A 23047-nucleotide genomic window follows, 5' to 3' on the forward strand; every position below is an offset into this window, starting at 1 on the left:
TTATCACCTCACAGTGGTCTCAGATGTATGGAAGGTTATCACGTCACTGTGTTCTCGGCAGATGTATGGAAGGTTATCACCTCACCGTGGTCTCAGATGTATGGAAGGTTATCACATCACTGTGTTCTCGGCAGATGTATGGAAGGTTATCACGTCACTGTGGTCTCGGCAGATGTATGGAAGGTTATCACCTCACAGTGGTCTCAGATGTATGGAAGGTTATCACGTCACTGTGTTCTCAGCAGATGTATGGAAGGTTATCACGTCACTGTGTTCTCAGCAGATGTATGGAAGGTTATCACGTCACTGTGGTCTCAGCAGATGTATGGAAGGTTATCACGTCACTGTGTTCCCAGGAGATGTATGGAAGGTTATCTGTACCACACTATAAGAGCCATGTCATTGTGCTGCTTGGTGATTCAAATTAGAGGGAGGAATTCAATTTTCAGGAAAGGCAATTTTCCATTTTCATTCTTCCTACAATTTCTTTAAAGGGGCCCTATAAACTATAATGAATATTTCCCTGCAGATATATTCACCTGTCTTTCAAAGACCACTTTTAACCACACTTCAGATGAAGAGACTCAGGTAACCTGGTGATGTCACGGCCCAGTGGGTCCTCTGCTTGTGAAAGACAAACTGGGCAACCACTCAGAGCTAGTTCAACTCTTAAAATTACTTCAAATGTGGTTTTTAGAATATTTTATTCTATCTGTAAGATATAACTCATGAGTAGCCTCACTTCCAAACTTGAGGTACAATGTATTCACTATGGACTCTAATGCCATGAAGAAGTGCTAAAGGAATTACTTTTCTTCATCTTCTTCTTCCTCTTTTTTTTTTTTTTTTTTTGGTTTTTTGAGGTAGGGTCTCACTCTAGCTCAGGCTGACCTGGAATTTACTATGTACTCTCAGGGTGGTCTCAAACTCACGGTGATCCTTCTACCTCTGCTTTCCAAGTGCTGAGATTAAAGGCATGCACCACTATGCCCAGCTTCAAGGAATTACTTTTCTATGACCAAAGTTTTGTCAAGGAAAAGAACCTTAGAAAACTTAAAACTAATTCTATATCATAGTTAATCCACACAGGCATATATGTCCTGGAGAAAACAGAAGAAGGGAAAAAATGGAAATAAGGGAGAAATAATTTCGTAACTGAATTCAGTATTGCCTCTAATATTGTTAGAAAGGTAGATTACTTTTTAAAATTATCTCACATTGTAAAAAGATACATCTATATCAACTACTGCTAACTGGTACAAATATGCATTTTCATAAAATTAGTTTTTCATAAGTCTTAGTACTAAATAGCTAAGGAACTCTGGTAATGTATATCTGATAATTAACAAAACACTGTATTTAAGGAAGGGACTCTAAGTTAAAAAGGACTATTGTTCTTCTAAGCAGAGAGGATTATGTGCCAATTTCCAACAGGGAAGTGTTTTTTTCATCGTCTTCTGACACAAACACACAGAATTATTCAATTCTCACTGTACAATATTTATTTAATTAAATCATGGTGATGAGATGTCATTCACCCAGTAGTTTAGAGGAATGTATTGTAAAACTGAACCATAAACCAAAATTGCAAATAACCACAGTATAGATGAATTGTCACTCAAACGCTCAATAATGAGAAGATGCCATGGGCATGAGGTCAAAGTTTTAAATAAATGGATGGATAGAGGGCTAATGAAAAAAACCTCCTGGAGACAAGAGTGATGAAGACAGTATAGCACCAGGCCCACTACTAAGCAATAAACCTGTTTGGAAAAATCTTTTATTTATAGTATAATTAGTTCAGAAACTTAAAACTAATAGATTCAACCTTTTATTACTGTCAATTACAAGGTACACAATACAAAATAAATGGCCATTTAACATAGCTTCACCTCCACTCCAAAGCATAAATGAAGAAGCTCTGATTTTGTAGAAAAAGCAAAAGCCCAATGGTTAAAGGTATTTGCTTGCCAAGCCTACCAACCTGGGCTTGAGTTCCCATACCCACTAAAAGCCAGATGTACTAAGCGAAGCGTGCCAGTGGAGTTTATCTGCAGTAGCAGGAGGCTCTGGCGTGCCTATGCTCTATTTTTTTGTTCACTCTCCTTATTAGTGAATAAATGAAAACATTTTTTAAAAAGCCAATAGAATTTGGGGTTTTCTGTTTGGTTCTCGAGACAGGGTCTCACTCTAACCCAGGCTAACCTGGAATTTGCTATATAGTCTCAGGGTGGCCTCAAACTCACAGCGATCCTCCTATCACTATCTGTGGTATGCGCCACCATGCCAGGCCAAAATAACTTTTTGTTTTGAGTTATAGTTTCAGTGGCTGCTGATTTTTGAGGCTAGTAAGATCATAACAACCACTTTGCTAGTCTTGAGAACTCAAAAGATTACTGTATTATGAATAGGGTCCTTTCAGTGTGTCAGAGGGGAATGCAAGGTGCACTAAGTCAATACAATTTTAAGTCTGCATGCCAATCAATAAGCTTCTAAATAGCAGTTAAAGCCATATACCTACTTTGGGGATAAAATCCAGTTGTTATATAAAATCATAATTAGTAATTTCTGGGACACTTGAATACCATATTAAAAAAATATTTTTTATGAGAGAGAAAGGGAGAGAATTGGCGTGTCAGAGCCTCTAGGCACTGCAAATGAACTCCAGACACATATGCCACCATGTGCACGTGGCTTACATGGGTTCCAGGGAATCAAACCTGGGTCCTTAGGCTTGCAGGCAAGCGCCTTAACCACTAAGCCATCTCTTCAGCCCAAGTAGCATAATTTTTACTACAATAAAATAGATCAAAACTGTTTAATAGATCTGCAGCCAATATAGCTAAAATAAATAACAAATTTAATATATGTAAGAAAAACATGTGCATTATTGGCTATCATATATATTTATATATTTAACATGTTACCTTTACCCAAAGGCACTACATTAATGACTTATTAGAGTTTACAAATCAGATATACAAATGTCACTCTACAAGTTGTCTTCCTTAAGACTCACAAGGGTCCAGGTAAAACTAATAACCCTGAGATAGGACAGAGGGTTCGGCAGCGGTCCCAGCAGCAGCCTGATTAGAGAGCTACAAAACACAGCAAATTCTTGACAGAACAAACTAACACTAAAGTTTGAAAGAATAATCAAGCAGACATCAACAAATTAGAGAACATAAGATCAAGCCATTAGAGTTAACTGTAAACATCAGAAACCTGACAGTGAGTATTATTTTAAAGAATATACTTAATGCTGGGGAATATTTTTTTCAGTAACAGTGAAAAACAAGTGCAGCTTGGAACATATTCCTGAGAAGTACTATTCCAAGGACATGAAAGCTGCCATGATTACTAATACCCATAGTTTCTTTATTTCTTAGACTGCATTTATGCTAGAGGAAAAACTGAAGACAGCAGTCAAAATGACTAAACTTCAATTTGGGAGTTGAAGCAATGATCTGATGGGCGTCTCGATCATAATTAGCCCATAAGCTTAAGATGAAAAGCCAAAGCTTCAGTGGGATGTGTGCTCTGTGTGGGGGGCCGTGAGGCCAACTCCAGCCACATCAGCACCAGCCTGACGGGAGGCCAGTCAAGGAAGGAGTCTCCCCAAGACGGGGTCTCTTGAGGCCATGAACTAGAGCAGGCCCCACAGTCAGATTATGCACACTCCTTGGAAAGACAACAGGCGTCACTTCTATTCATCGAGGGGGACACTGTCCAGGTGTGCCCTGGATAGTTTTTGAAATTTCTGGGCTGCATCTGCATCTGAAAAATAAGAAAGATAGCACGGTGACAGACAGTGGACGAGGAAGCAGGCAATCACCTGGCCTCAAAGTTGAAGACATAAGTGAAGGAAGCACACAACAGCAATTGACAAACGCCGTATCGCTGGAATGTGCTATTCTGGAGGCAAGCGCAGCAGAGAAAAATACAAATTATGTTAAGCAAAGTAAGAAAAGACTATAGCAAAAAGTTATTTTCCAGAGAGAGAGGCAATAGCAAAAAATGCATGTTAAGAGACATCAATCTCACACAAAGACAAGGTGGAACAGGAATCTAGATCCATCTGGAAACTGAAAAGTACTGGGCAGGGAGAGCTAGTGTCATGGACGTGGCTGCTTAATGCCCAAGTACAAGAAAACATCTCAGAACTTTGAACTGAGGAAATGCCTACAAGTGTTTTAGCAAGTTTTGAGCTCCACAGAGCAGGTACTTAATTCAACAAGCAGCTTGAAAATAAAATAAAATACCTTAATATTTTCATTCCCACTAATGATAAACTTAAGAATTCAACAGTGCTAAAACCCATCAAAGTAAAATGCACTGAATAAAAATTAAACTTACTCAGAAAGATGTTCAGAAGTTGGGATACAAACAGAAACTGAAATTAGAAAAGAAGTTTTACATTTACAAGAGATATGAACTGTGATGGTAGAGAAAAATGATTTAATAAAGAGCTAATATTATGGGTGGCCAAAAAACAACAGGTAAATATAAAACATCCAAAATAGTAGTCTTACATACATACCTTTGTCTATTTGAACTTGGCAAGTATGAGTTGCATGCTGACTTAGGTGTGCAGCCATATTATCTAAGCCAGAAACATCAGTTAGGAAACCACAATTAAGGCACACTAGAGTAATGCCCCTATTAGAAAAAAAAATAGCATAAAATGAAAGGTTTTTATCTTTTATGAAACCCATACACAAGTTCATTATTATTTTCCCATTAACTGCTTTTTGGGTCATAAGAATAACTGACCAACTAAGTTTATAAATTTGACATGACTAAAAAAAATCCTCTAGAAAATGGCACAGCCATGTCCATGTTGTGATACCATTCATTTATATCAAAGTATTTATGCTTTCTAAACATTTTCCTTTGGTACCAGTTGAAGAAGCTAGGAGTCTAGACCAATAGGCAGCCCTGGGTCAAAGAACATTAACTAAACAGACCACACACTGCTTGTTCCTCAGTCTGCAAACTGAGGCTAGCACATTTATGCACTTGGTGCTTACTGAGGCCATCTCTACATACGATGCCACTAGGTATTATGACTATGGTGGAGAATAGAAACAGACTCCAGTGGAATTTACAAACTAGTGTTTTCTGTTGTTGTTTGTTTGTTTTTCAGGTTAGTTAGCACTGTAGCCCAGGCTGACCTGGAAATCACTATGTACTCTCAGGCTGGCCCTGAATTTACAGTGATCTTCCTACCTTTGCCTTGCCAGTACTGTGATTAAAGCTGTGCATCTGGTGGCTACAATCTAGTGTCTTATTTAGTCAACAGAAATGTAAGCTGGGCATGCATTTAATCCCAGAACTCTGGAGGCAAAGGTAGGAGAATCACTGTGAGTTTGAGGCCATCCTGAGACTACATAGTGAATTCCAGGTCAGCCTGGGCTAGAGCGAGACCCTACTTCAAACACCGCCCCCTCAAAAAAGTAAAAGCCAGTCATGGTGCATCAATCTTTAATCCCAGCACTAGAGAAGCTAAGGTAGGAAGATCATCATGAGGTTGAGGCCCATCTGGGACAAAGAGCGAGTTCCAGGTCAGTCTGGGCTACAGTGAATCCTGCCTCAAAAAAAGAAAGAAATGAAATGAAACCCGGGGAGGTAGGGGAGGGAAGGGAGAAAGAAAGAGAAATATAAAAGTTTTAAAAACAGATTATGTGGCTGCAGAGATGACTCAAGGGGTAAAGAATGAGGACCTGAGTTTGGAGCCCCAAAATATAGGTATGGTGGCACACACCTGTAATCTATGCACTGGAAAGGCAGAGAGATGGGGAATCCCTAGGGCTCCTCACTGGCTAGTCCATCCAAATCAATGAGAGGCCTTGTCCCAAAGAATAAAGTAGGTAGCCATCAAGGAGGACACTGATGTTGACCTGAAGCGCACGCATGTGCACACACACACACACACTGTACTCACACATGGGCTCACATACATATGAACACGCATACACTACACAACACAAACAACCCAGATCACGTGACTGCATCAATTGCACGCGGTGTCAAGGTCTTCACCACTACCATCAACAGCTGGTATCATTCTCATTGAATATTGAATTAACTATAGTAGCTAATAAAACCCTGGTATCCACTCAGGCAAATTCCACATCATACCAGCTCTGTAAACCAGCCTACCTACAGGGGACAAACTATTCATTCCCTGTAACAGACTTAAGAGTGCTACAATTCTTTAATGAAATATGTAATGATTATGATTCTCAATCATTTAAACTTTATGCTGTGAACTATTTGGGTGCTCACTGGGGTAAGCAGTATAATATTTGCCATCTGAAGCATAATATAACAAAGAAGACACATTAAAGTATGTATCACTGGCCTTAAGATTGCAATTTAAAATGTGTTTAAAATCATGAGGTTTTTGTTGAAACGTATTAAAAAATATTAGTAAAGCTGTGAAAATACTGAAATGTTTCAAAGAACACAGAAAATCATAATAGATTTAATGAACTGGATTTATAGTAGTAAAGCAATTGGGAGTATGTTGGGCCAAACAACTGAAGTGCTTTGTAAAAGAAAATCAAGGGTGTTTTAAAAACATTTTTATTCGCAACTAAAGAACGGGAGAGAAAGAGAGAGAGAGGGAATAGGTGCACCAGGGCCTCTCACCACTGCCAACACACTCCCAATGCATGCGTCTGGCCTGATGAGCGTACGGGGGTTTGAACCTGGGCTACCAGGCTTTGTAAGCAAGTGCCTCTAACTACAGAACCATCTCTCCAGCCCCAAAATAAAGTATATTAAATATATAAATTACATAATGTTCAAAGTTATTTAACTTTATTATACATTACTTAATGGGGAAAGTGATTATTTAAAACTCCTCAGCTGGGTATAGAACTCAAACTTTTTTTTTTCCTTCTTTTTTTTGAGGTAGAGTCTCACTTTAGCCCAGACTGACCTGGAATTCACTATGTGGTCTCAAAGGGTACATGACTTTAATCCTAGCACTTGGGAGGCAAAGGTAGGAGGATTGCCATGAGTTTAAGGCCCCTCTGAGACCACATAGTGAATTCCAAGTCAGCTTGGGCTAGAGTGAGACCTTACCTTGGTGGGGGAAGCAAAAAAAATCCTCAATTTTGAAATGGAGTATTTATAAATTAAACTTGGAAATATAAGGAAAGTTAAAAAGTTAAATATTTAGGGCTGGAGAGATGGCTTAGTGGTTAAGGAGCTTGCTTGCAGCTCCAAAGGACCCAGGTTTGATTCCCCAGGACTCACAAAAGCCAGATGCACAAGGTGGTCACATGCGTCTGGAGTTCATTCTCAGTAGCTGGAGGCCCTGGCACGCTCATTCTCTCCCTCTCCCTCTTTTTCTTGCTTTCAAATAAATAAAATTAAAATATTAAAATTTTAAATATTTATGCAGAAGAGGTGGTGGAAAGAATGTAAGAGCCAAGGGAAGGGTAGGACTCCTTACAATATGCTCCCCCAGACACAAAATGGTCTGGATATCCATGACCTTACAGTGCCTGACACTACCTACACAAGACCATCAAAATGGGAGGAAAAGATCATGACATCAAAATAAGAGAGCGATTGAGATGGGGAGAATGGAGTTTTAAAGGGGAAAGTGGGGTACGGGAGGGTATTACCATAGGATATTTTTGTTATAATCAAGGAAGTTGTTATTAAAAACAACTGATTGAAAAAAAATTAAGTATTTAGCCTAAATATTATGTTCTTTTCTATGGTAAACTGCCATCTCAAACACTAATGGTCTCATTGCATACACAGGGAGTGGCAGGAAGTGTGAGCTACATGAGATCCTGTTTCAAAAAGGAGGAATGTAATCAAAGCTAATTATCAATGAATTTATAAATAGTTAGTGGGTATTTTTTCTGTATAGTAACCAAATTATATGTTTCTCTTTATTTGAATATGAAGAAAATAAGGGGCTGGATAGAAGGCTCTGCAGTTAAAGGTGCTTGCTTGCAGAGCTTGTTGGCCTATGATCAACTTTCTAGTACCCACATTAAGCCAGTTATACAGAGTGGCATATGCATCTGGCGTTTGCAGCAATAAGAGGCCTTGGAGCACCCAAATTCATTCTCTCTCTCCCTGATCCCTTTCTTCCCCATTCTCTTTCTCAAATAAAGAAATAAAAATAAGAGTTATGAAATCTATATACCTATTTCAGGTATTCCAGTACCTTAAATGTATTTCAAAACTGAAAAGGCGTTAAATCATTTATTATGTAACTTAGACATCTCTTTAGTATTCAAGTACTGATAAGCTTCATTTTTGATTAATTTTACAATGCACATGTATTTCAGCTGGGCCCTATTTATCACCACTAACTGAATTTAGCAAGAGAATGATGGTACATCTATGATCTACTGAAAATGAAAAGAACTCAGTAACCATCCAAATAAGCATGCCAACATTAGGTTAATCAAAATGATAAATAATCCAAAGTGACATAGTATTTCTTTCTTTTTTTTTTTTTTTTTGGTTTTTCGAGGTAGGGTCTCACTCTGGCTCAGGCTGACCTGGAATTCACTATGGAGTCTCAGGGTGGCCTCGAACTCTCGGAGATCCTCCTACCTCTGCCTCCCGAGTGCTGGGATTAAAGGCGTGCGCCACCACGCCCGGCTCTATTATTTCTTAATTGTAACAAAAAACATTTAACAAGTGCCTGTAAAGATCTGGAAGAATGTAAGCTTCATCCACTGTTGGTGGGAATATAATAGAGTAGAAATGCATTGGAAAACAAATCGCCAGGTGTGGTGGTGCATGCCTTTAATTCCAGCACTCAGGAGGCAGAGGTACAAGGACTGCTGTGAGTTGGAGGCCACCCTGAGACTACACAGTGCATTCCAGGTCAGCCTGTGTAGAGCAGGTCCCCCCCCCCACACACAAATCAACTGGACAAGGCTGGTATAGCAATAAAGTGGGGTATTATTCATCACCTGAAAAAACTGAAGCATGATGCAAACTTCAACATGAGTGAGCTTTGGCAGAGAGTCAGAAAGGATCATGTAGTGCATTACTAAACTTAAATAAAGCTTTGCACAATGTGCCAGCTCATATATATATATATGAATGAATGTGTGTGTGTGTGTGTGTGTGTGTGTGTGTGTGACGGGGATGACAACTAGCACACGTGTTTAGGGCTCGCTCTACTCTGACGCCCACTGCACAGGTCTGCGGATGCTGAGACGTACACGGCAGTGCATGAGCTGTGTGTCAACACAGACATCAGAAAATCAACTGTAATTACTGCTCAGTAACATGAAAAGATAGCTACTTACCTGAGATTTTCTGAATGCTTCTTAAATATACAAAACCTTTTACTTGGACGGTTACTATGAAAGCTGGAAAAATAGCAATTGTAATAACTTTATTAAACAGCAAATATACCAATTTTTAAGTGACTTCAAGTTTATAACTAAATTTCTAGTGTTAATAAAAGATCATGATATAGATAATGTTGCCTGTCATCCTTGTTTAATTCAACAGTTTATCCCCACTCTCTATCCCTTCCTTCCTCCTTTCTGACATGGGGCTTCTCTATACACTAGTCTTAAACATGTGGGCCAAGTGACCCTCTTCCCTTGGCTCTGAGTAGCTGGAACGACTGTTGTGAACCATCATGTTTAGCTGTGTCATTTCGTTCTCTATGACACACATTTCCCTAAGCATACTCATAGATGATCAGCACCTACCCATTACATGAGAAAAGACCATCAAATTAAAATTTTACCTCTTAAGCTCTGAAAATTCTAAATTTTCATTAACAATATATTTTCACTATAATATGAATTGTTGTCAACAATCATTTTCTTTTTAATTTTTTTGTTCATTTTTGTTCATTTATTTGAGAGTGACACACTGAGAGAGAAAAAGGGGGAGGGAGAGAATGGGCGCACCAGGGCCTCCAGCCACTGCAAAGGAACTCCAGATGCATGTGCCCTCTTGTGCATCTGGCTAATGTGAGTCCTGGGGAATCGAGCCTCGAACCGGGATCCTTAGGCTTCACAAGCAACTGCTTAGCCACTAAGCCATCTCTCCAGGCCAACAATTACTACTTTCTAGTCTTAGTGTGCTAGAATGGAGGAAAGAAGCTAGAATCCAACTGATCAAGAAACACTACTTGAATTAATGCCAATGTTTACCATCTGGCAAACATTTAAGTAGAGAGTTATTTGTGATTACTTGTAGAGGGTTTTAAAAACAAAAACTGGGCTGGAAATATCAAGTAATAGGCAAAGTGTCTATTTAGTATGTGGGAAGCCCTGAGTTCAACCCAAACACATATACACAAATTTAAAAAGATTATGAAGAAAAACATGATTGAGCCCTATATATAACATCCGGTTATATAGAACCAAGCACTAAAAGCTTTGAAAAGGGGAAGAGGTACAAACCTAACACTGGCCTTCATGGTGAACATAACTAGAACAATAAAGGCAGTGGCTGGGCAGATGGCACAACAGTTAAAGGCATTTGCTTACAAAGCTTGCCAGCCTGTGTTCAATTCCCCAGGACCTATATAAAGCTGGATGCAAAAGTCCTAGCACATCCATCCATACATAGAATCATGTATGTGTGTGCATATTCAAATAAGTAAATAGAATTTAGGGGGCTGGAGAGATGGCTCAGCAGTTAAGATGCTTGCCTACAAAGCCTAAGGATTTGGGTTTGATTCTTCAGTACCCATGTAAAGCCAGATGCACAAGGTGGTGCATGTGTGTAGTTTGTTTGCAGTGGCTAGAGGCCCTGGAGTGCATATTCTCCATTTCTCTCTTTCAAATAAATAAATAAAAAAAATTTTTTTAAAAAGAAATCAAATTTAACAATAATTAAGATAAAAACCCACTGGTTTGCCAAAATCAGTAACAATAATGATGGAACAACCTCACTTTGAATAAGCCATGTATTAAGTTTATAAGTGAACAACTTTTTACTATTTGTAAAAATAAAATTCCATGCTGAAGGAATAAAATATCCTTCTCCTAATGAGATCTAAATGAAAGCAACATGGGCTTGAGGGAATTTCTCTAGCATACAGTAAATGGCAAGTACTCAAGTGACCTAAAGTGAATGAACTTCTAAAAAAAAAAATTTAACTGAATGGATTTAGGTATAGGTGGCTTCACTGATAGATGGTCAAATGGCTAGGCAAACATTGAGTACAGAGAAAGAAAAAGAAATCCTACACTCTTCCTAGTATGACTGAAAATTCTAGTCTTTCTTACTGCTAAGAACACTGATGAGAGAAAATATATTTCAATGAAATATTGTTAAAATATTTACATTATTGTTGGAAAATAATTTATCTATAGGGAAAAGTAAATACCACAGAATAATGATTTCCCTGACAAATCTATATTAGCATCTTCAGTTACAAACTAGTACAGTAATTTCTTGATATGCCATATAGAAAATACTACCAGGCAATAGTTTTTAGCTCCTTGAAGAGAGAAACTGGCTTCTCATAGGGAACAAACAAGGTTTTTCAGAACAAAAACCTTTTCAATTGCAATTATAACAGGCAAAATACAGACTTAACTCATCTTACCTCATCATATGATTCACGTAGGCTTTGCTACAGCTCGTGTTATATCTGCAAAAGCTACAGTGGACGTATGTAGGAAAGTGGTTTGCAAGATCCTTTATTTCAGAGGAACACTCAATGCACTCGTGGATGCCCTGGCGTAACCTTATGGAGACATTGAAAAAGGACATATTTTTAAACAAAGACACTAAGGAAGAGCTACTAGTCACTATTAGTAGTAATTACACTACTATTAAGAAAGCACAATGTTTGTGCACCCGGCATAAGCTGGTTCTGAGGGTTGGGGATAACACTACCGTAGGCTCCTCAGCGCTGTGTTGGCTTTACTTTTCCTGCTGCCATCAGCCCCTGCACTCTGCTTCTTTTGCATATTAGTAATTTTTGCCTTGCATTTAGATTTATTTCCACCAGGCTTGCTCCCATTGGGTTTATTTGCATCAGATTTGGTTGCATTAGGTTTATTTGTATTCAGTTTGGAGGGATTTTCAGTCCTTGGAGGTGAGAGCTGAAGGACAGAGGTGGTGGCACTGATGGAAGGTACAGCTGAGGATCCTGACTGAAGAGGTCCAACGGATGCTCGAATGGTGACCTACAGAAATGAAGAAAATACCTTACATTAGACATTAATCATTGCATCATAGTCATCATTTTTATAACTGTATAGAAAAGGTTAAATACCATGTTTTTTTGAAAAGAGAACTGATAAACTAATTGGCTTCACTCTTATCTACTTTAAAATTTGGAGTCTAAATGTTCAAGTTAATTAAAGGAAATTTAATTTTGCATTGCTATCAGTTACATGTTAACATAATTAAAAATGAATAATCAGGAGTTAATACAAGCTATGACTCTCAAGAAAGCATATCTTACAGCTATTTTTATGTTGACATCACTAAAGACACTATTTGCAAGCACAGAGCTCAAAACTTAAATAACAACAACAATAACTGAAAAGAGTAACTAGAAAGGCTTATATTACCCTGTGAAAACTGAGCAACAAGCAGATCTATATTGGGTGTGTCCTGTTCTTTCTGGCGCATATTGCCTAGGATTTGTGCTTCCAACCACATACAAGTGGTCTTATCAACCCCCTCCTTGCATGGGGAATTTAATATGTAAGATATTCTTAAAGGGAACTTATGCAAAAGTTTGTCATTTACTCTTCAAAAGAGAATATAATATTTGTTGGTTGACAACAGAAATACAATTACCTGTCAAAATTCTCATGAATCATCTGATTATACTCTGCTCATGTACTTGAGCTCATGAGGAAGTCCTATGAATTACATGTGCATGGATATTATATAAAAACACTGGGCCAGGAATCAAAAGACTTGAGATTAAATCTGCCTTCCCAGCCATGTGACCATGAATAAATAACTTATCTCCTATAAGCCTCTTCACATTTATCATCTGGAGTAATGCTTGCCTTATCTACATCACTTGACTGTTGTATGAGGTAAGTAACAGTATGTTTGAAAAAATTACACTTAGAATTAGACAATTCTAAAGTGCTATAAAAACATTTAGTATCATTAATATTATTATCAAGGGAAGAAATGAGAGGACTGCACTGCTTACATGAATATTCTGCATGTCTAGTCCCAGCATGCAATGAATGGATTGCAGGAAGGATGCTGGATAGCTTCTCTTGCTCTAGGTCTTCAGAGCATGGCTTTATATTGCTTAGTTAATTCAAACAACAGACATACCCACATTCAATGGTAAGTACCCAAAGGCAAATATAAGTGCTTTGGGACTGTTTCACTTGGGGTTATCCATGCCTCTGCTTCCCTCCATGGAGCAAATATTCAAGAGCTGACTGTGTATAAAGAAGCCAGAGAAAACAGATGTAGATAAGGCAAAAGGGAAGGGCAGTTACAGTCATCAGTGTGTAGTCAGCAAGCGTTTGATCATTTAACATACAATGCTGTCCTGCAGCAGAATTTGCTTCTCTGAGGAGACTCAGCAATGACACATTCAACAAGCATCTCAGGACCTGTAATACTCAAGATGCTGGGGATACAGAGATAAAATGATTCCTGAAAACAAACATCTTATAACTTATCTGCCAAAGCCAATACATTCATTACCAATTAGAAGAGTTTAGAAATAGCCTATATAGTATTCAAATGACCCACAGACCCAGAAGAGTTCATCTAGTTGCACATTTTATGAAGGACTATGACTCTAGCAACTCCCACCACTGAGCTCCCACTACAACTTTCTAAGCATAGGAACAGTGACATCTTAACTTAGTCTTGATAAAAACTGTAAGTCATTTCTGAACCATTTGACTCGGCAGATACAGCTAAGTAGGAATGAAGTGTCTGAGCTCACTTTTGTCCCAGGAGGCAGTCCTTCCAGCTGCTTGGGCTTCACAAATGTTCGGTGATGCTGAGTCTTGTGATCCATCTTCTCCTTGCATGTCAAAAATTGCAGCCTGCATTTGGTACAGCGATGGATTCCTTTTTTCTGTTACAAAGCAGAAAAAACACAGAAAAATAATTTCTATAACCATAAATCCCCAGAAACTTTTCTAATTGTTTTTCAAGGCACGGTCTCACTCTAGTCCAGGCTGACCTGGAATTTATTATGCACTCATAAGGCGACCTTGAACTCATGGCAATCCTCCTATCTCTGCCTCCCGAGTGCTGGGATTAGACATGTGCCACTATGCCTGGCTTCTAACTTAATTTTAATGAGTTTCATATCATAAACAACACCAAATAGTAATTTCATTTTTAAAACCTGTTAACATTTTTATTTCCAAAGTATCTGTTATCCTTTACTAATCCTACATGAAATTTCTTACTAACAGGTTCTAATGAGAATCCCAACAACTGTGATGCCGTTGCTCTTTTAAGTAGAAACTTGAGGTATTTAAATACTTGATACTATAAAAATGAGCTACACTATGATTTCACGGTAAAAAAAAAAAAGATTACTTAAAAATTTCTTACCAGGCATAGTGGTGTACCCCTTTAATCTCAGTATTTGGGAGGCAGAAGTAGGAGGATCATTGAGTTCAAGGTTACCCTGAGACTACATACTGAATTACAGGTCAGCCTGGGCTACAGTGAGACCCTCCCTCAAAAAAAATAAACAACAAAAAAAAAACCCCAAAAAAACAGAGCCAGGTGTGGTGGCGCACACCTTTAATCCCAGCACTTGGGAGGCAGAGGTAGGAGGACTGCCTTGAGTTCGAGGCCACCCTGAGACTCCATAGTGAATTCCAGGTCAGCCTGGGCTACACTGAGACCCTACCTTGAACCCCCCCCCCAAAAAAAAGACAGGGCTGGAAAGATGCTTAGTGGTTAAGGCCTGCAAAACCAAAGGACCCAGGTTTGATTTAAAACAAAACAAAACAGAATAGTGTTTCCTAAACTCTATCAATCAAGCTCTATTGTTCAAGTAATAAGTCCTATGGTCAAATAAATCTGAGAAATGATACATACTACATTTAATGATATACACATTTATATTTTATTTGAGAGAGAGAGAGAATGGGTACATCAGGGCCTCTGGCTGCTGCAAACAAACTCCAGATGCATGTGCCACCTTGTACATCTGGACTACATGGATGAACCTTGGTTCTTTGGCTTTGTAGGCCAATACATATTATATTTTTAATGTTCATTAGCACTAATAGAAGTTCTGAGAAGTGCTATAATCCTACAAAAGACAAAACTAATTTTGTACAGCTAGGCCTTTATCAAATTTCTTTACCAGTTACAACCTGAAGAAAATCCCAACTGATGAAACAGTGTTGGAAAGATCTCACACCAAAAGATCTGCCAGAACTTCAAGATGGGTGGTAACTCAGTAACAACAGGCAATTTAACTGGAAATTCTACTCTTACTGTCTCTCAATTAAAAAACACCAGGTTGATTTCATAATTATTTCACAAGTGACCCTGATAGCAAAGTAGAAATGGGGAGTAAACTAGTGCCAAGATCATCAAGCCTAAGACACATATGGAGCTTGAGGATACAATGACATTGGGTCATCCCTGGGCTTCTGAGTCTGACAAAGGCATCATTGCTCAGAACAGGTCAGTGAACCAGGAAGTTCTCAGCTGAAAGATGGATTAACTGCTTCAGGGAAAAAAAAGCAGTAAGTATAACATCAGGAATGCAAAGAAGGCTATAATAACTAATAATGAAACGACATAGCAGAGCTGGCTGATGTCATTCAGAAATAGTCTATATCCACACTATGATTCCCTGGCAGAGTTCATGCACTGGCCACTGGCCTAGCACCAGTTTCTTTTGCCATACAGCTATAAAAAAACAAACTACTCTGGGTTAGCAATGACATCTCAAAAATACAAGAGAGAGAGAGAGAGAGCGAGCTGGGTATGGTAGCATATGCCTTAATCTCAACACCTCCTTGGGAGGCTGGGATAGGAGAATTGCTATGAGTTCAAGGATGGCCTAAGTCTAATTCTATGTCACTCTGGGATAGATAGAGACCTTACCATGAAAAATAAAAAATGTGTTTTGAAGAAAAAGCAAAACAACATTATGAATTCTCACTTTGCTCTTTCACTTCAAACCCATCTTTTTCCTCCCTTGATAACTTTCAAATGATTCCCATACCTACTCTTAGACTCTCATGTATCCAATCTCTTGCATGCTCCTTCCTATTTCTAGTTATCTTTCAGAATTTTATTGGTAGGACAAGCCATCACTAGAAGGGAAGTATGGAAAAGAAGTGGAAATTGCAAAGTAATTCACCATTAATTGTAAATTCGTTACTTATTTGGAACGAATAAGAACAAATCTAATCAACATGCTGAGTGGTAATAAGTCTTTCCACTAACATTACATAAATACGTAAAAATTAGTAAATCTGGACTGGAGAGATGGCTTAGCAGTTAGGGCATTTCCCTGCAAAGTAAAAGGATCCAGTTTTGTATCCCCAGGACCCAAGTAAGCTAGCCACAAAGCAGCACATGTATCTGGAGTTCGTGGAGCACCCATATTCTCTCTCTTTCTCCCTCTCTCTCTCCCCCCTCCCTCCCTCATTTTTTGAGGTAGGGCTTTGCTCTACCATAGGATGGCCTGGAATTAATTCACTATGTAGTCTCAGGGTGGGCTTGAACTCAGAGCAATCCTCTTGCCTCTGCCTCCCAAAGGCATGTACCACCACACCCAGCTCTCTTTGCCTCTTTCTCTCATAAATAAATAAAAATAGGGCTGGAGAGACGGCTTAGTGGTTAAGGTATTTGCCAGCAAAACCAAAGGATCTCAGTTCAAATTTCCACGACCCACATAAGCCAGATGCACAGGGGGTGCATGCATCTGGAGTTTATTTGCAGTGGGTGGAGGCCCTAGTGCACCCACTCTCTCTCTCTCTCAAATAAATAAAATATTTAAAAAATGAATAAAAATAAAGTATATTTTAAAAAATTATTAAATCTAAAAACCAAATATATATATATACACACGTATGTATATATATAGAAGCTGGGTGTGGTGGCATAGGCCTTGAATCCCAGCACTAGGGGAGGCAGACATAGGAGGATAGCTGTGAGTTCAAGGCCACCCTGAGACTATATAGTGAATTCCAGGTCAGCCTGGGCTAGAGTGAGACCCTACCTCAAAAAAAAAAACAACCAAAAAACAACAAAAAAAAGTTAGTAAATCTCACCTGATGCTTCATATAATGATGCATGTATGGTGTTGCGATTTTAATAACTTTGAGGCAAAATGGACACAGCAGGTTCTTGGTGTTTTCATGGGAGGTTCTAAAATGCACTTCTACATCAGAGAAGGAGGATGATCTGTAATTACACACCTAGAAACACAACAGTACATTAGCTTGAAGATTTCGAACAAAATCACAATGACAGATCTGTTTAGAAGAACACTGGGTATTAATCCAGTTGATGGCTGACAAAACCATGAGTTCCACTAATATAAGCACTAAAAGACACATAAACATCTGTTAGAGTTAAGGACTGCTTCTCAAAATATACATTCAGTGAGACTACATAGTGAATTCCAGGTCAGCCTGAGCCAGAGTGAGACCCTACCTCGAAAAACCAAAAAACATTCAGGTTTCCTTTTTTTTACCCCTTTTTAAAAAATGAGATTACTTATCTGTCACTCCCATCTTGACTTCAATTCTTAAGCATGGGAATATCTTGTCCTGTAACACATTTTAACTGCTAAATAAAATAGCATTTTCCTGCAGACTCTTAAGTAGTCTCCTGACCAAGTGAGAGAAGTCATCTTTCTCTGGCTTTTCTACTCATTCAAATTCATGAACAAACAAACTAAAAACCACTTGCCTCAAAGTACTTAACAACAGTCCTGCATAACTGTGTTAAGGTGAGCCACTGGACTCCACCCTGCCCTCTGTGCTAAGGTAAGCCCCTTTGTTTCTGCATCATGGGTCTTCTCTGTCTAGTACAAGATGAGCAGCCTGTGGAACAAACTGTCTACTCCTCCTATAATGTATGAATATGCCAAAGGACTTTCCATTTACCCGAGTAGTTTAAATAAAATTATAATCTATTTTATAACATATAAAATTATATGAAATGTAAAATTCAATAACCATAAGTCAAGCTTTATTGGAAAAGAGACACATCTACTCATTCACTTACTGTTGATGGCTGCTTTTTTGCACAATGGCAGAAATGACTGATTGTAAAAGCAATGGTAGGCTCTCAAAAACTAAAATGGGGTTGGGAAGGTTGCTCAGTGGTTAAAGATACTTGCTTGCAAAAGTTCAATTTCCCAATAGCTATATGAAGCCAGATATGCAAAGTATGCATGCATCTGGAGTTGGTTTGGAGTAGCAAGAGGCCTTGGAGCACCCACCCTCATCCTCCCTCTCTCTCAAATAAATAAATAAAAGCATTTTAAAATTATCATTTTGTAAAATATTTTATTTATGTATTTGCAAGCAGAGAAACACAGAGAATGGGTGTGTCAGGGCCGCTAGCCACTGCCAAGACTCTAGATGCATGTACTACTTTGTGCACCAGGCATTATGTGGGTAGTGGAAAATCAAACTCTGGTTGTTAGGCTTTGCAGACAAGCACCTTAACTGCTGAGTCCTCCAAACCTTAAAATTATTTTTAAAAACGACAAATGGGGCTGAAAAGAGGCTCAGCAGTTAAAGACACCTGCTTACAATGTTTAATGGTCTGTGTTTGACTGCCCAGTACACACGTGAAGTCAAATGCACAAAGTGGCACATGCATCCAGAGTTCATTTGCAGTGGCAGGAAGACCTGGCACACCCATACCCATTCCTTCTCTCTCTCGCTCTACCTGCCTCTTAAATCAAAAATGTTTACCATTAGGCCCTTGATGGAAAATATTTGCTAATACTTATTAACTAGGTTTAAATCTTGAAATTCCCCCAACAATCCAAAACTCCAAACAGACATTTGTACCTGGCAGATATATGGCATTTCTCCGGGTTTATGATTATCCTTCATATGTTGTAAAAGAACATGTTCCGTTTCAAATGATAATTCACAGATTTTACAAATGGCTGAAATGTAAGGAGAAAGGTATTATAACATTTGAAGTTATTTTATATATCTGTATTAACAAGAAAAGCAGTAGTTCAGTGTGAGCGGTTACAGTTTGCTAACTGGGTGCCAAGAAGTTTTAAACACCTGACTTATTGACTTACATTAACTCTGTAATTCCTATTACAGCTTGAGAAGGAAGGTATTTCTTTCATCCATTATTTAAATCGTAAGTAATCTGTCTAAACTCATGTGGTTGAACTAAAGATAGCTGTTGAGCTCCAAATTCTGCAACTTTAACTATAACTGTAGATATTTTTCTTATTAAAATATAAATGGGGGCTGGAGAGACGGCTGTGTTTAAGGAGCATGCCTGCGAAGCCTAAGGTCCCAGGTTCAATTCTCTAGGTCCCACATAAGCCAAATGCACATGGCAGCTAGTGCATCTGGAATTTGTTTGCAGTAGCTGGAGGCTCTGGCATGCACCCATTTCCTCCCTCTCCCTCTCTGTCTCTAATAAACAAATCTTTTTTTGTTGTTTTTTCAAGGTAGGGTTTCACTCTTGCCCAGGCTGACCTGGAATTCACTCGTATTCTCAGGGTGGCCTTGAACTCACAGTGATCCTCCTACCTCTGCCTCCCGAGTACTGGGATTAAAGGCATGTGCCACCAGACTTTAAAAAATTATATAAATGGGGTTGGAGAGATGGCTTAGCGGTTAGCGTGCTTGCCTGCAAAGCCAAATGGCTTCAGTTCAATTTCCACAGGACCTATGTAAGCCAGTTGCACTAGGAGGCGCATGCATCTATAGCTCGTTGGCAGTGAGTGACAGGAAGCCCTGTTGTGCCCATTGTCTTGCCCCCTCAAATAAATAAAAATAATATATATACATGTGTATGTATACACACACACACACACAAAGGGCACTGATGTCATATTTACAACCTATTAATATGAAGCTTCTAATTTTAGTCCTCTACATGTAAGATAGAGGGTATTCCCAGGGTAGTAAGCATGATTTATTTACAAGGGGGACATTAATTTTAGTAACTAATATTATTTAAAAATTTTTAAAATCTGGGCTGGAGAGATGGCTTAGCAGTTAAGCGCTTGCCTGTGAAGCCTGAGGACCCCAGTTCGAGGCTAGATCCCCCAGGACCCATGTTAGCCAGATGCACAAGGGGGCGCACGCATCTGGAGTTCATTTGCAGTGGCCGGACACCCTGGTGCACCCATTCTCTCTATTTCTATCTATCTGCCTCTTTGTCTGTCACTGTCAAATAAGTAAATAATAATAAATTTTTTTTAATTAGAAAATCTAAAAACTTAAGTTGTTTAATTTTGTCCCCAAATTCCAGAGACAGACTTAAAGAGTTTCTTAGTTACTCATATCACAAATGAATATATGTGGACCTTCAATGAAAGTGTAACTCACTGGAAAACTCATGGGGCGTGTGTGTGCTCTCGATGTGGCACTGCAGCTGGAAGGGGGTGGGGAACTGCCGGTAGCAGTGCTGGCAGGTGGTGTGGTTCTCCCAGCTCTCGTTGCTCTGCTTCTCAAGCTCCAGGTGGTGCTTCATGTGGTTCATGAACCTGAATGACCAGTAAGCATACCCATACGGGTGTTAACACCAATGAGAAGCCCACTTGCTCATCCCAAACTTCCATCACGAAACATAGAACATCACTCAAAAAGCCTCATAGTCCTCTAGAAAAGTGTGTTTTAAATAACCACTTGCTTTCAGTGGCTAAGTAAACATCTTTCTTTTAAGATAATTCATTAATGTAATCTTCTAAATTATCACTAAAATAACGCAATTATTATTTCAAATGATTAAACATACTTCAGATGAAACAGCAGCCTTCTTTTTCATACATGAAGTACTAACTATATTTGCCAATTAAAAGTTTAAAGGAAAGAAACCGTCCTTGGAAAGCCTATAACGCATATACCAGATCCCAGCTGGTACTTTCACTTGTGTCTGGTTTTCAAATGCATGTAACAGCGGTTTTAATGCCTACGATTACATTTTATTCAATGATACTGGTTTACTGTCGGCACATGCTGTTCATTCTAACTTGCAGACTGTGCCCTTTGTAGGCATTGTCCATTTTTCAGTTTTATATTCTGCTATTTCAGCTTCCCTAAAAGGCTTCCTATAAGCAGAAACCTTCCAGAGTACAACATTAATGAGAATATCTTTAAAAGAGCTTACCAAAGCTTTTGCTGAAGTTAAGGGAGTCATATAATAAAATCAAAGTAAAGTTATTTAACCAAAACAACAATTTTTGGACTGGAACATCAATTAACAAAATCATTTACTTTGAGACACCACAGGAAATAATACCAAACCACATGATAAGGTCATCAATTTTGGATAACAACCCTGACGAAGGCTGTAACGTCTACATCTTTTCCATACCTCTACAACACAGCATCTCTTTGCAGCAGGTTGTACTACACCTGGAAACATCTTTTCTTTTGCTGTTTTAACACTAGTTTACAAATAACCATAGAAAATCCTAGTCTTGGCTAAATATTTACATACAGATTAAAGACCATGAACCAATAAGCCTGAGGCACTTAGGCCTGTTAATAAAGGAATACCTTATCTAGCTAGCTAAACACTTAATTTTTACTTAAGTCTCTACCTGGAGCTCAGACTTCTCAAACAGATATATGAGAATGGGGGAAAAACAAAATGACAAACCTCTTGCCAATATGTTCATAGAACAAAATTATTCAAACTGTTTTTAGTGATACTCGATAGGGAGCAAACAGTAATACAACCCAACAACAGTGTGCCAACAGAACACAGTAAAAATCTTGATGTTCTTACTATTCTATATGAACGATCTGCCCTGGCAGAATTTACAGAGAAAAGCTAAGGCAAATAGCAGGTTTAATTCCTTTGATCATGAGGTACTCATCACTAAGGTTACATTTACCAAATATTATTTTGTAAATGCTCAATTCCTGGATGTTATCAAATATAGTATGCCTAAATTATCTAAGTATTTTAATAACATAAATATATGAGATGAGTTTGCTGAAATAATTCCTGCAGAGTTATATTCATTTTCACATTAGATATTAAAACAGTTAATCATAAAAATATAAGCCAAAAATTGTTATTAAAATACCTTGCAATACACATCATATTATTAAAGTTTAACAAGGTGAACTAAACTTGCACGTATTTTGCCATACCTCCTATGGTCTCCTGATGGAATTTACTAGAATGATGGCAGTAAGCGGAAAGCTCTAGGATGACATTGCACAAGTAGAGTGCTGGAAGCATAGCTTCCCTGTACTCAACGACAGGCAACTTTAGCTCTTAGTGCTGATTAAGGTTTGTAGGAGAAGCAAAGGATGTGAAAACCACATGAAATAAGATGTGTGAGAGAACTTTGAAAAGTATACAGCACTACTATCAAAACAGTGACGATTACTATACCATTTCACAGAAGAACACACCAAAAACTATATAAATCTTGGGACCAGAAGTTATGTCAGTGTGTAAAGATGGTAATTATATATACTTACATGTAGAATATGAGTATGTGTGTGTGTGTGTGTAAAATACACAAACATCTCTTACATAAGAGAAGTACTCAGGTCTGAAATTTATTTTGAATAGCATAAAAAAAAAGTGTGAAGGAAGAATTAAAAACAATGACAAAACAAGTATAGTAAATGTTAAGGGTAGAATCAACATGGTCAATGTACAATAAAAATTTCTTTATTTTGATTAATATTTGAAATATTTAAATAAAATGGTAGAAAAAAAGCCTTGCCTTGTATAAATTTTGAGCTATACAATCAATGAAACGTGGTCTTTAGCTGCCTTGTTATCATATTGTTACTTACAGATGACGTCTTCATAACGTACCCTGTAAGTCAAAGATTACAAAAACAGCAACCCTACAATGTTAAAAGATTTGTACACACAACTTTTAATACTTCATTGGGAATGAAATAATTTT

At 38.3% G+C, this 23047-nt stretch overlaps 1 protein-coding gene across 5 annotated transcripts in view; it reads right to left on the reverse strand.

The window, feature by feature from the left end:
- The window catches only part of Znf280d (zinc finger protein 280D), an 85554-nt gene that overhangs the window by 11674 nt on the left and 50833 nt on the right, over positions 1-23047 (reverse strand). For 2 of the 5 annotated variants that reach the window (XM_045160176.1, XM_045160177.1), the window contains exons 11-19: positions 20496-20653; positions 18981-19081; positions 17223-17369; positions 13907-14041; positions 11863-12155; positions 11570-11710; positions 9300-9362; positions 4541-4659; positions 4357-4393 (exon numbers count right to left, since the gene is read on the reverse strand). In XM_045160176.1, the coding sequence (XP_045016111.1) occupies positions 4357-4393; positions 4541-4659; positions 9300-9362; positions 11570-11710; positions 11863-12155; positions 13907-14041; positions 17223-17369; positions 18981-19081; positions 20496-20653 (1194 nt within the window). Of the gene's footprint in view, positions 1-1815; positions 3778-4356; positions 4394-4540; positions 4660-9299; positions 9363-11569; positions 11711-11862; positions 12156-13906; positions 14042-17222; positions 17370-18980; positions 19082-20495; positions 20654-23047 lie in introns of those variants that run through there. The other 3 variants (XM_045160178.1, XM_045160179.1, XR_006639300.1) reach the window with 3 other exon arrangements.

The sequence above is a fragment of the Jaculus jaculus genome, chromosome 10 (genome assembly GCF_020740685.1).
Source record: "Jaculus jaculus isolate mJacJac1 chromosome 10, mJacJac1.mat.Y.cur, whole genome shotgun sequence".
Classification (NCBI taxonomy): Eukaryota; Metazoa; Chordata; class Mammalia; order Rodentia; family Dipodidae; genus Jaculus; species Jaculus jaculus.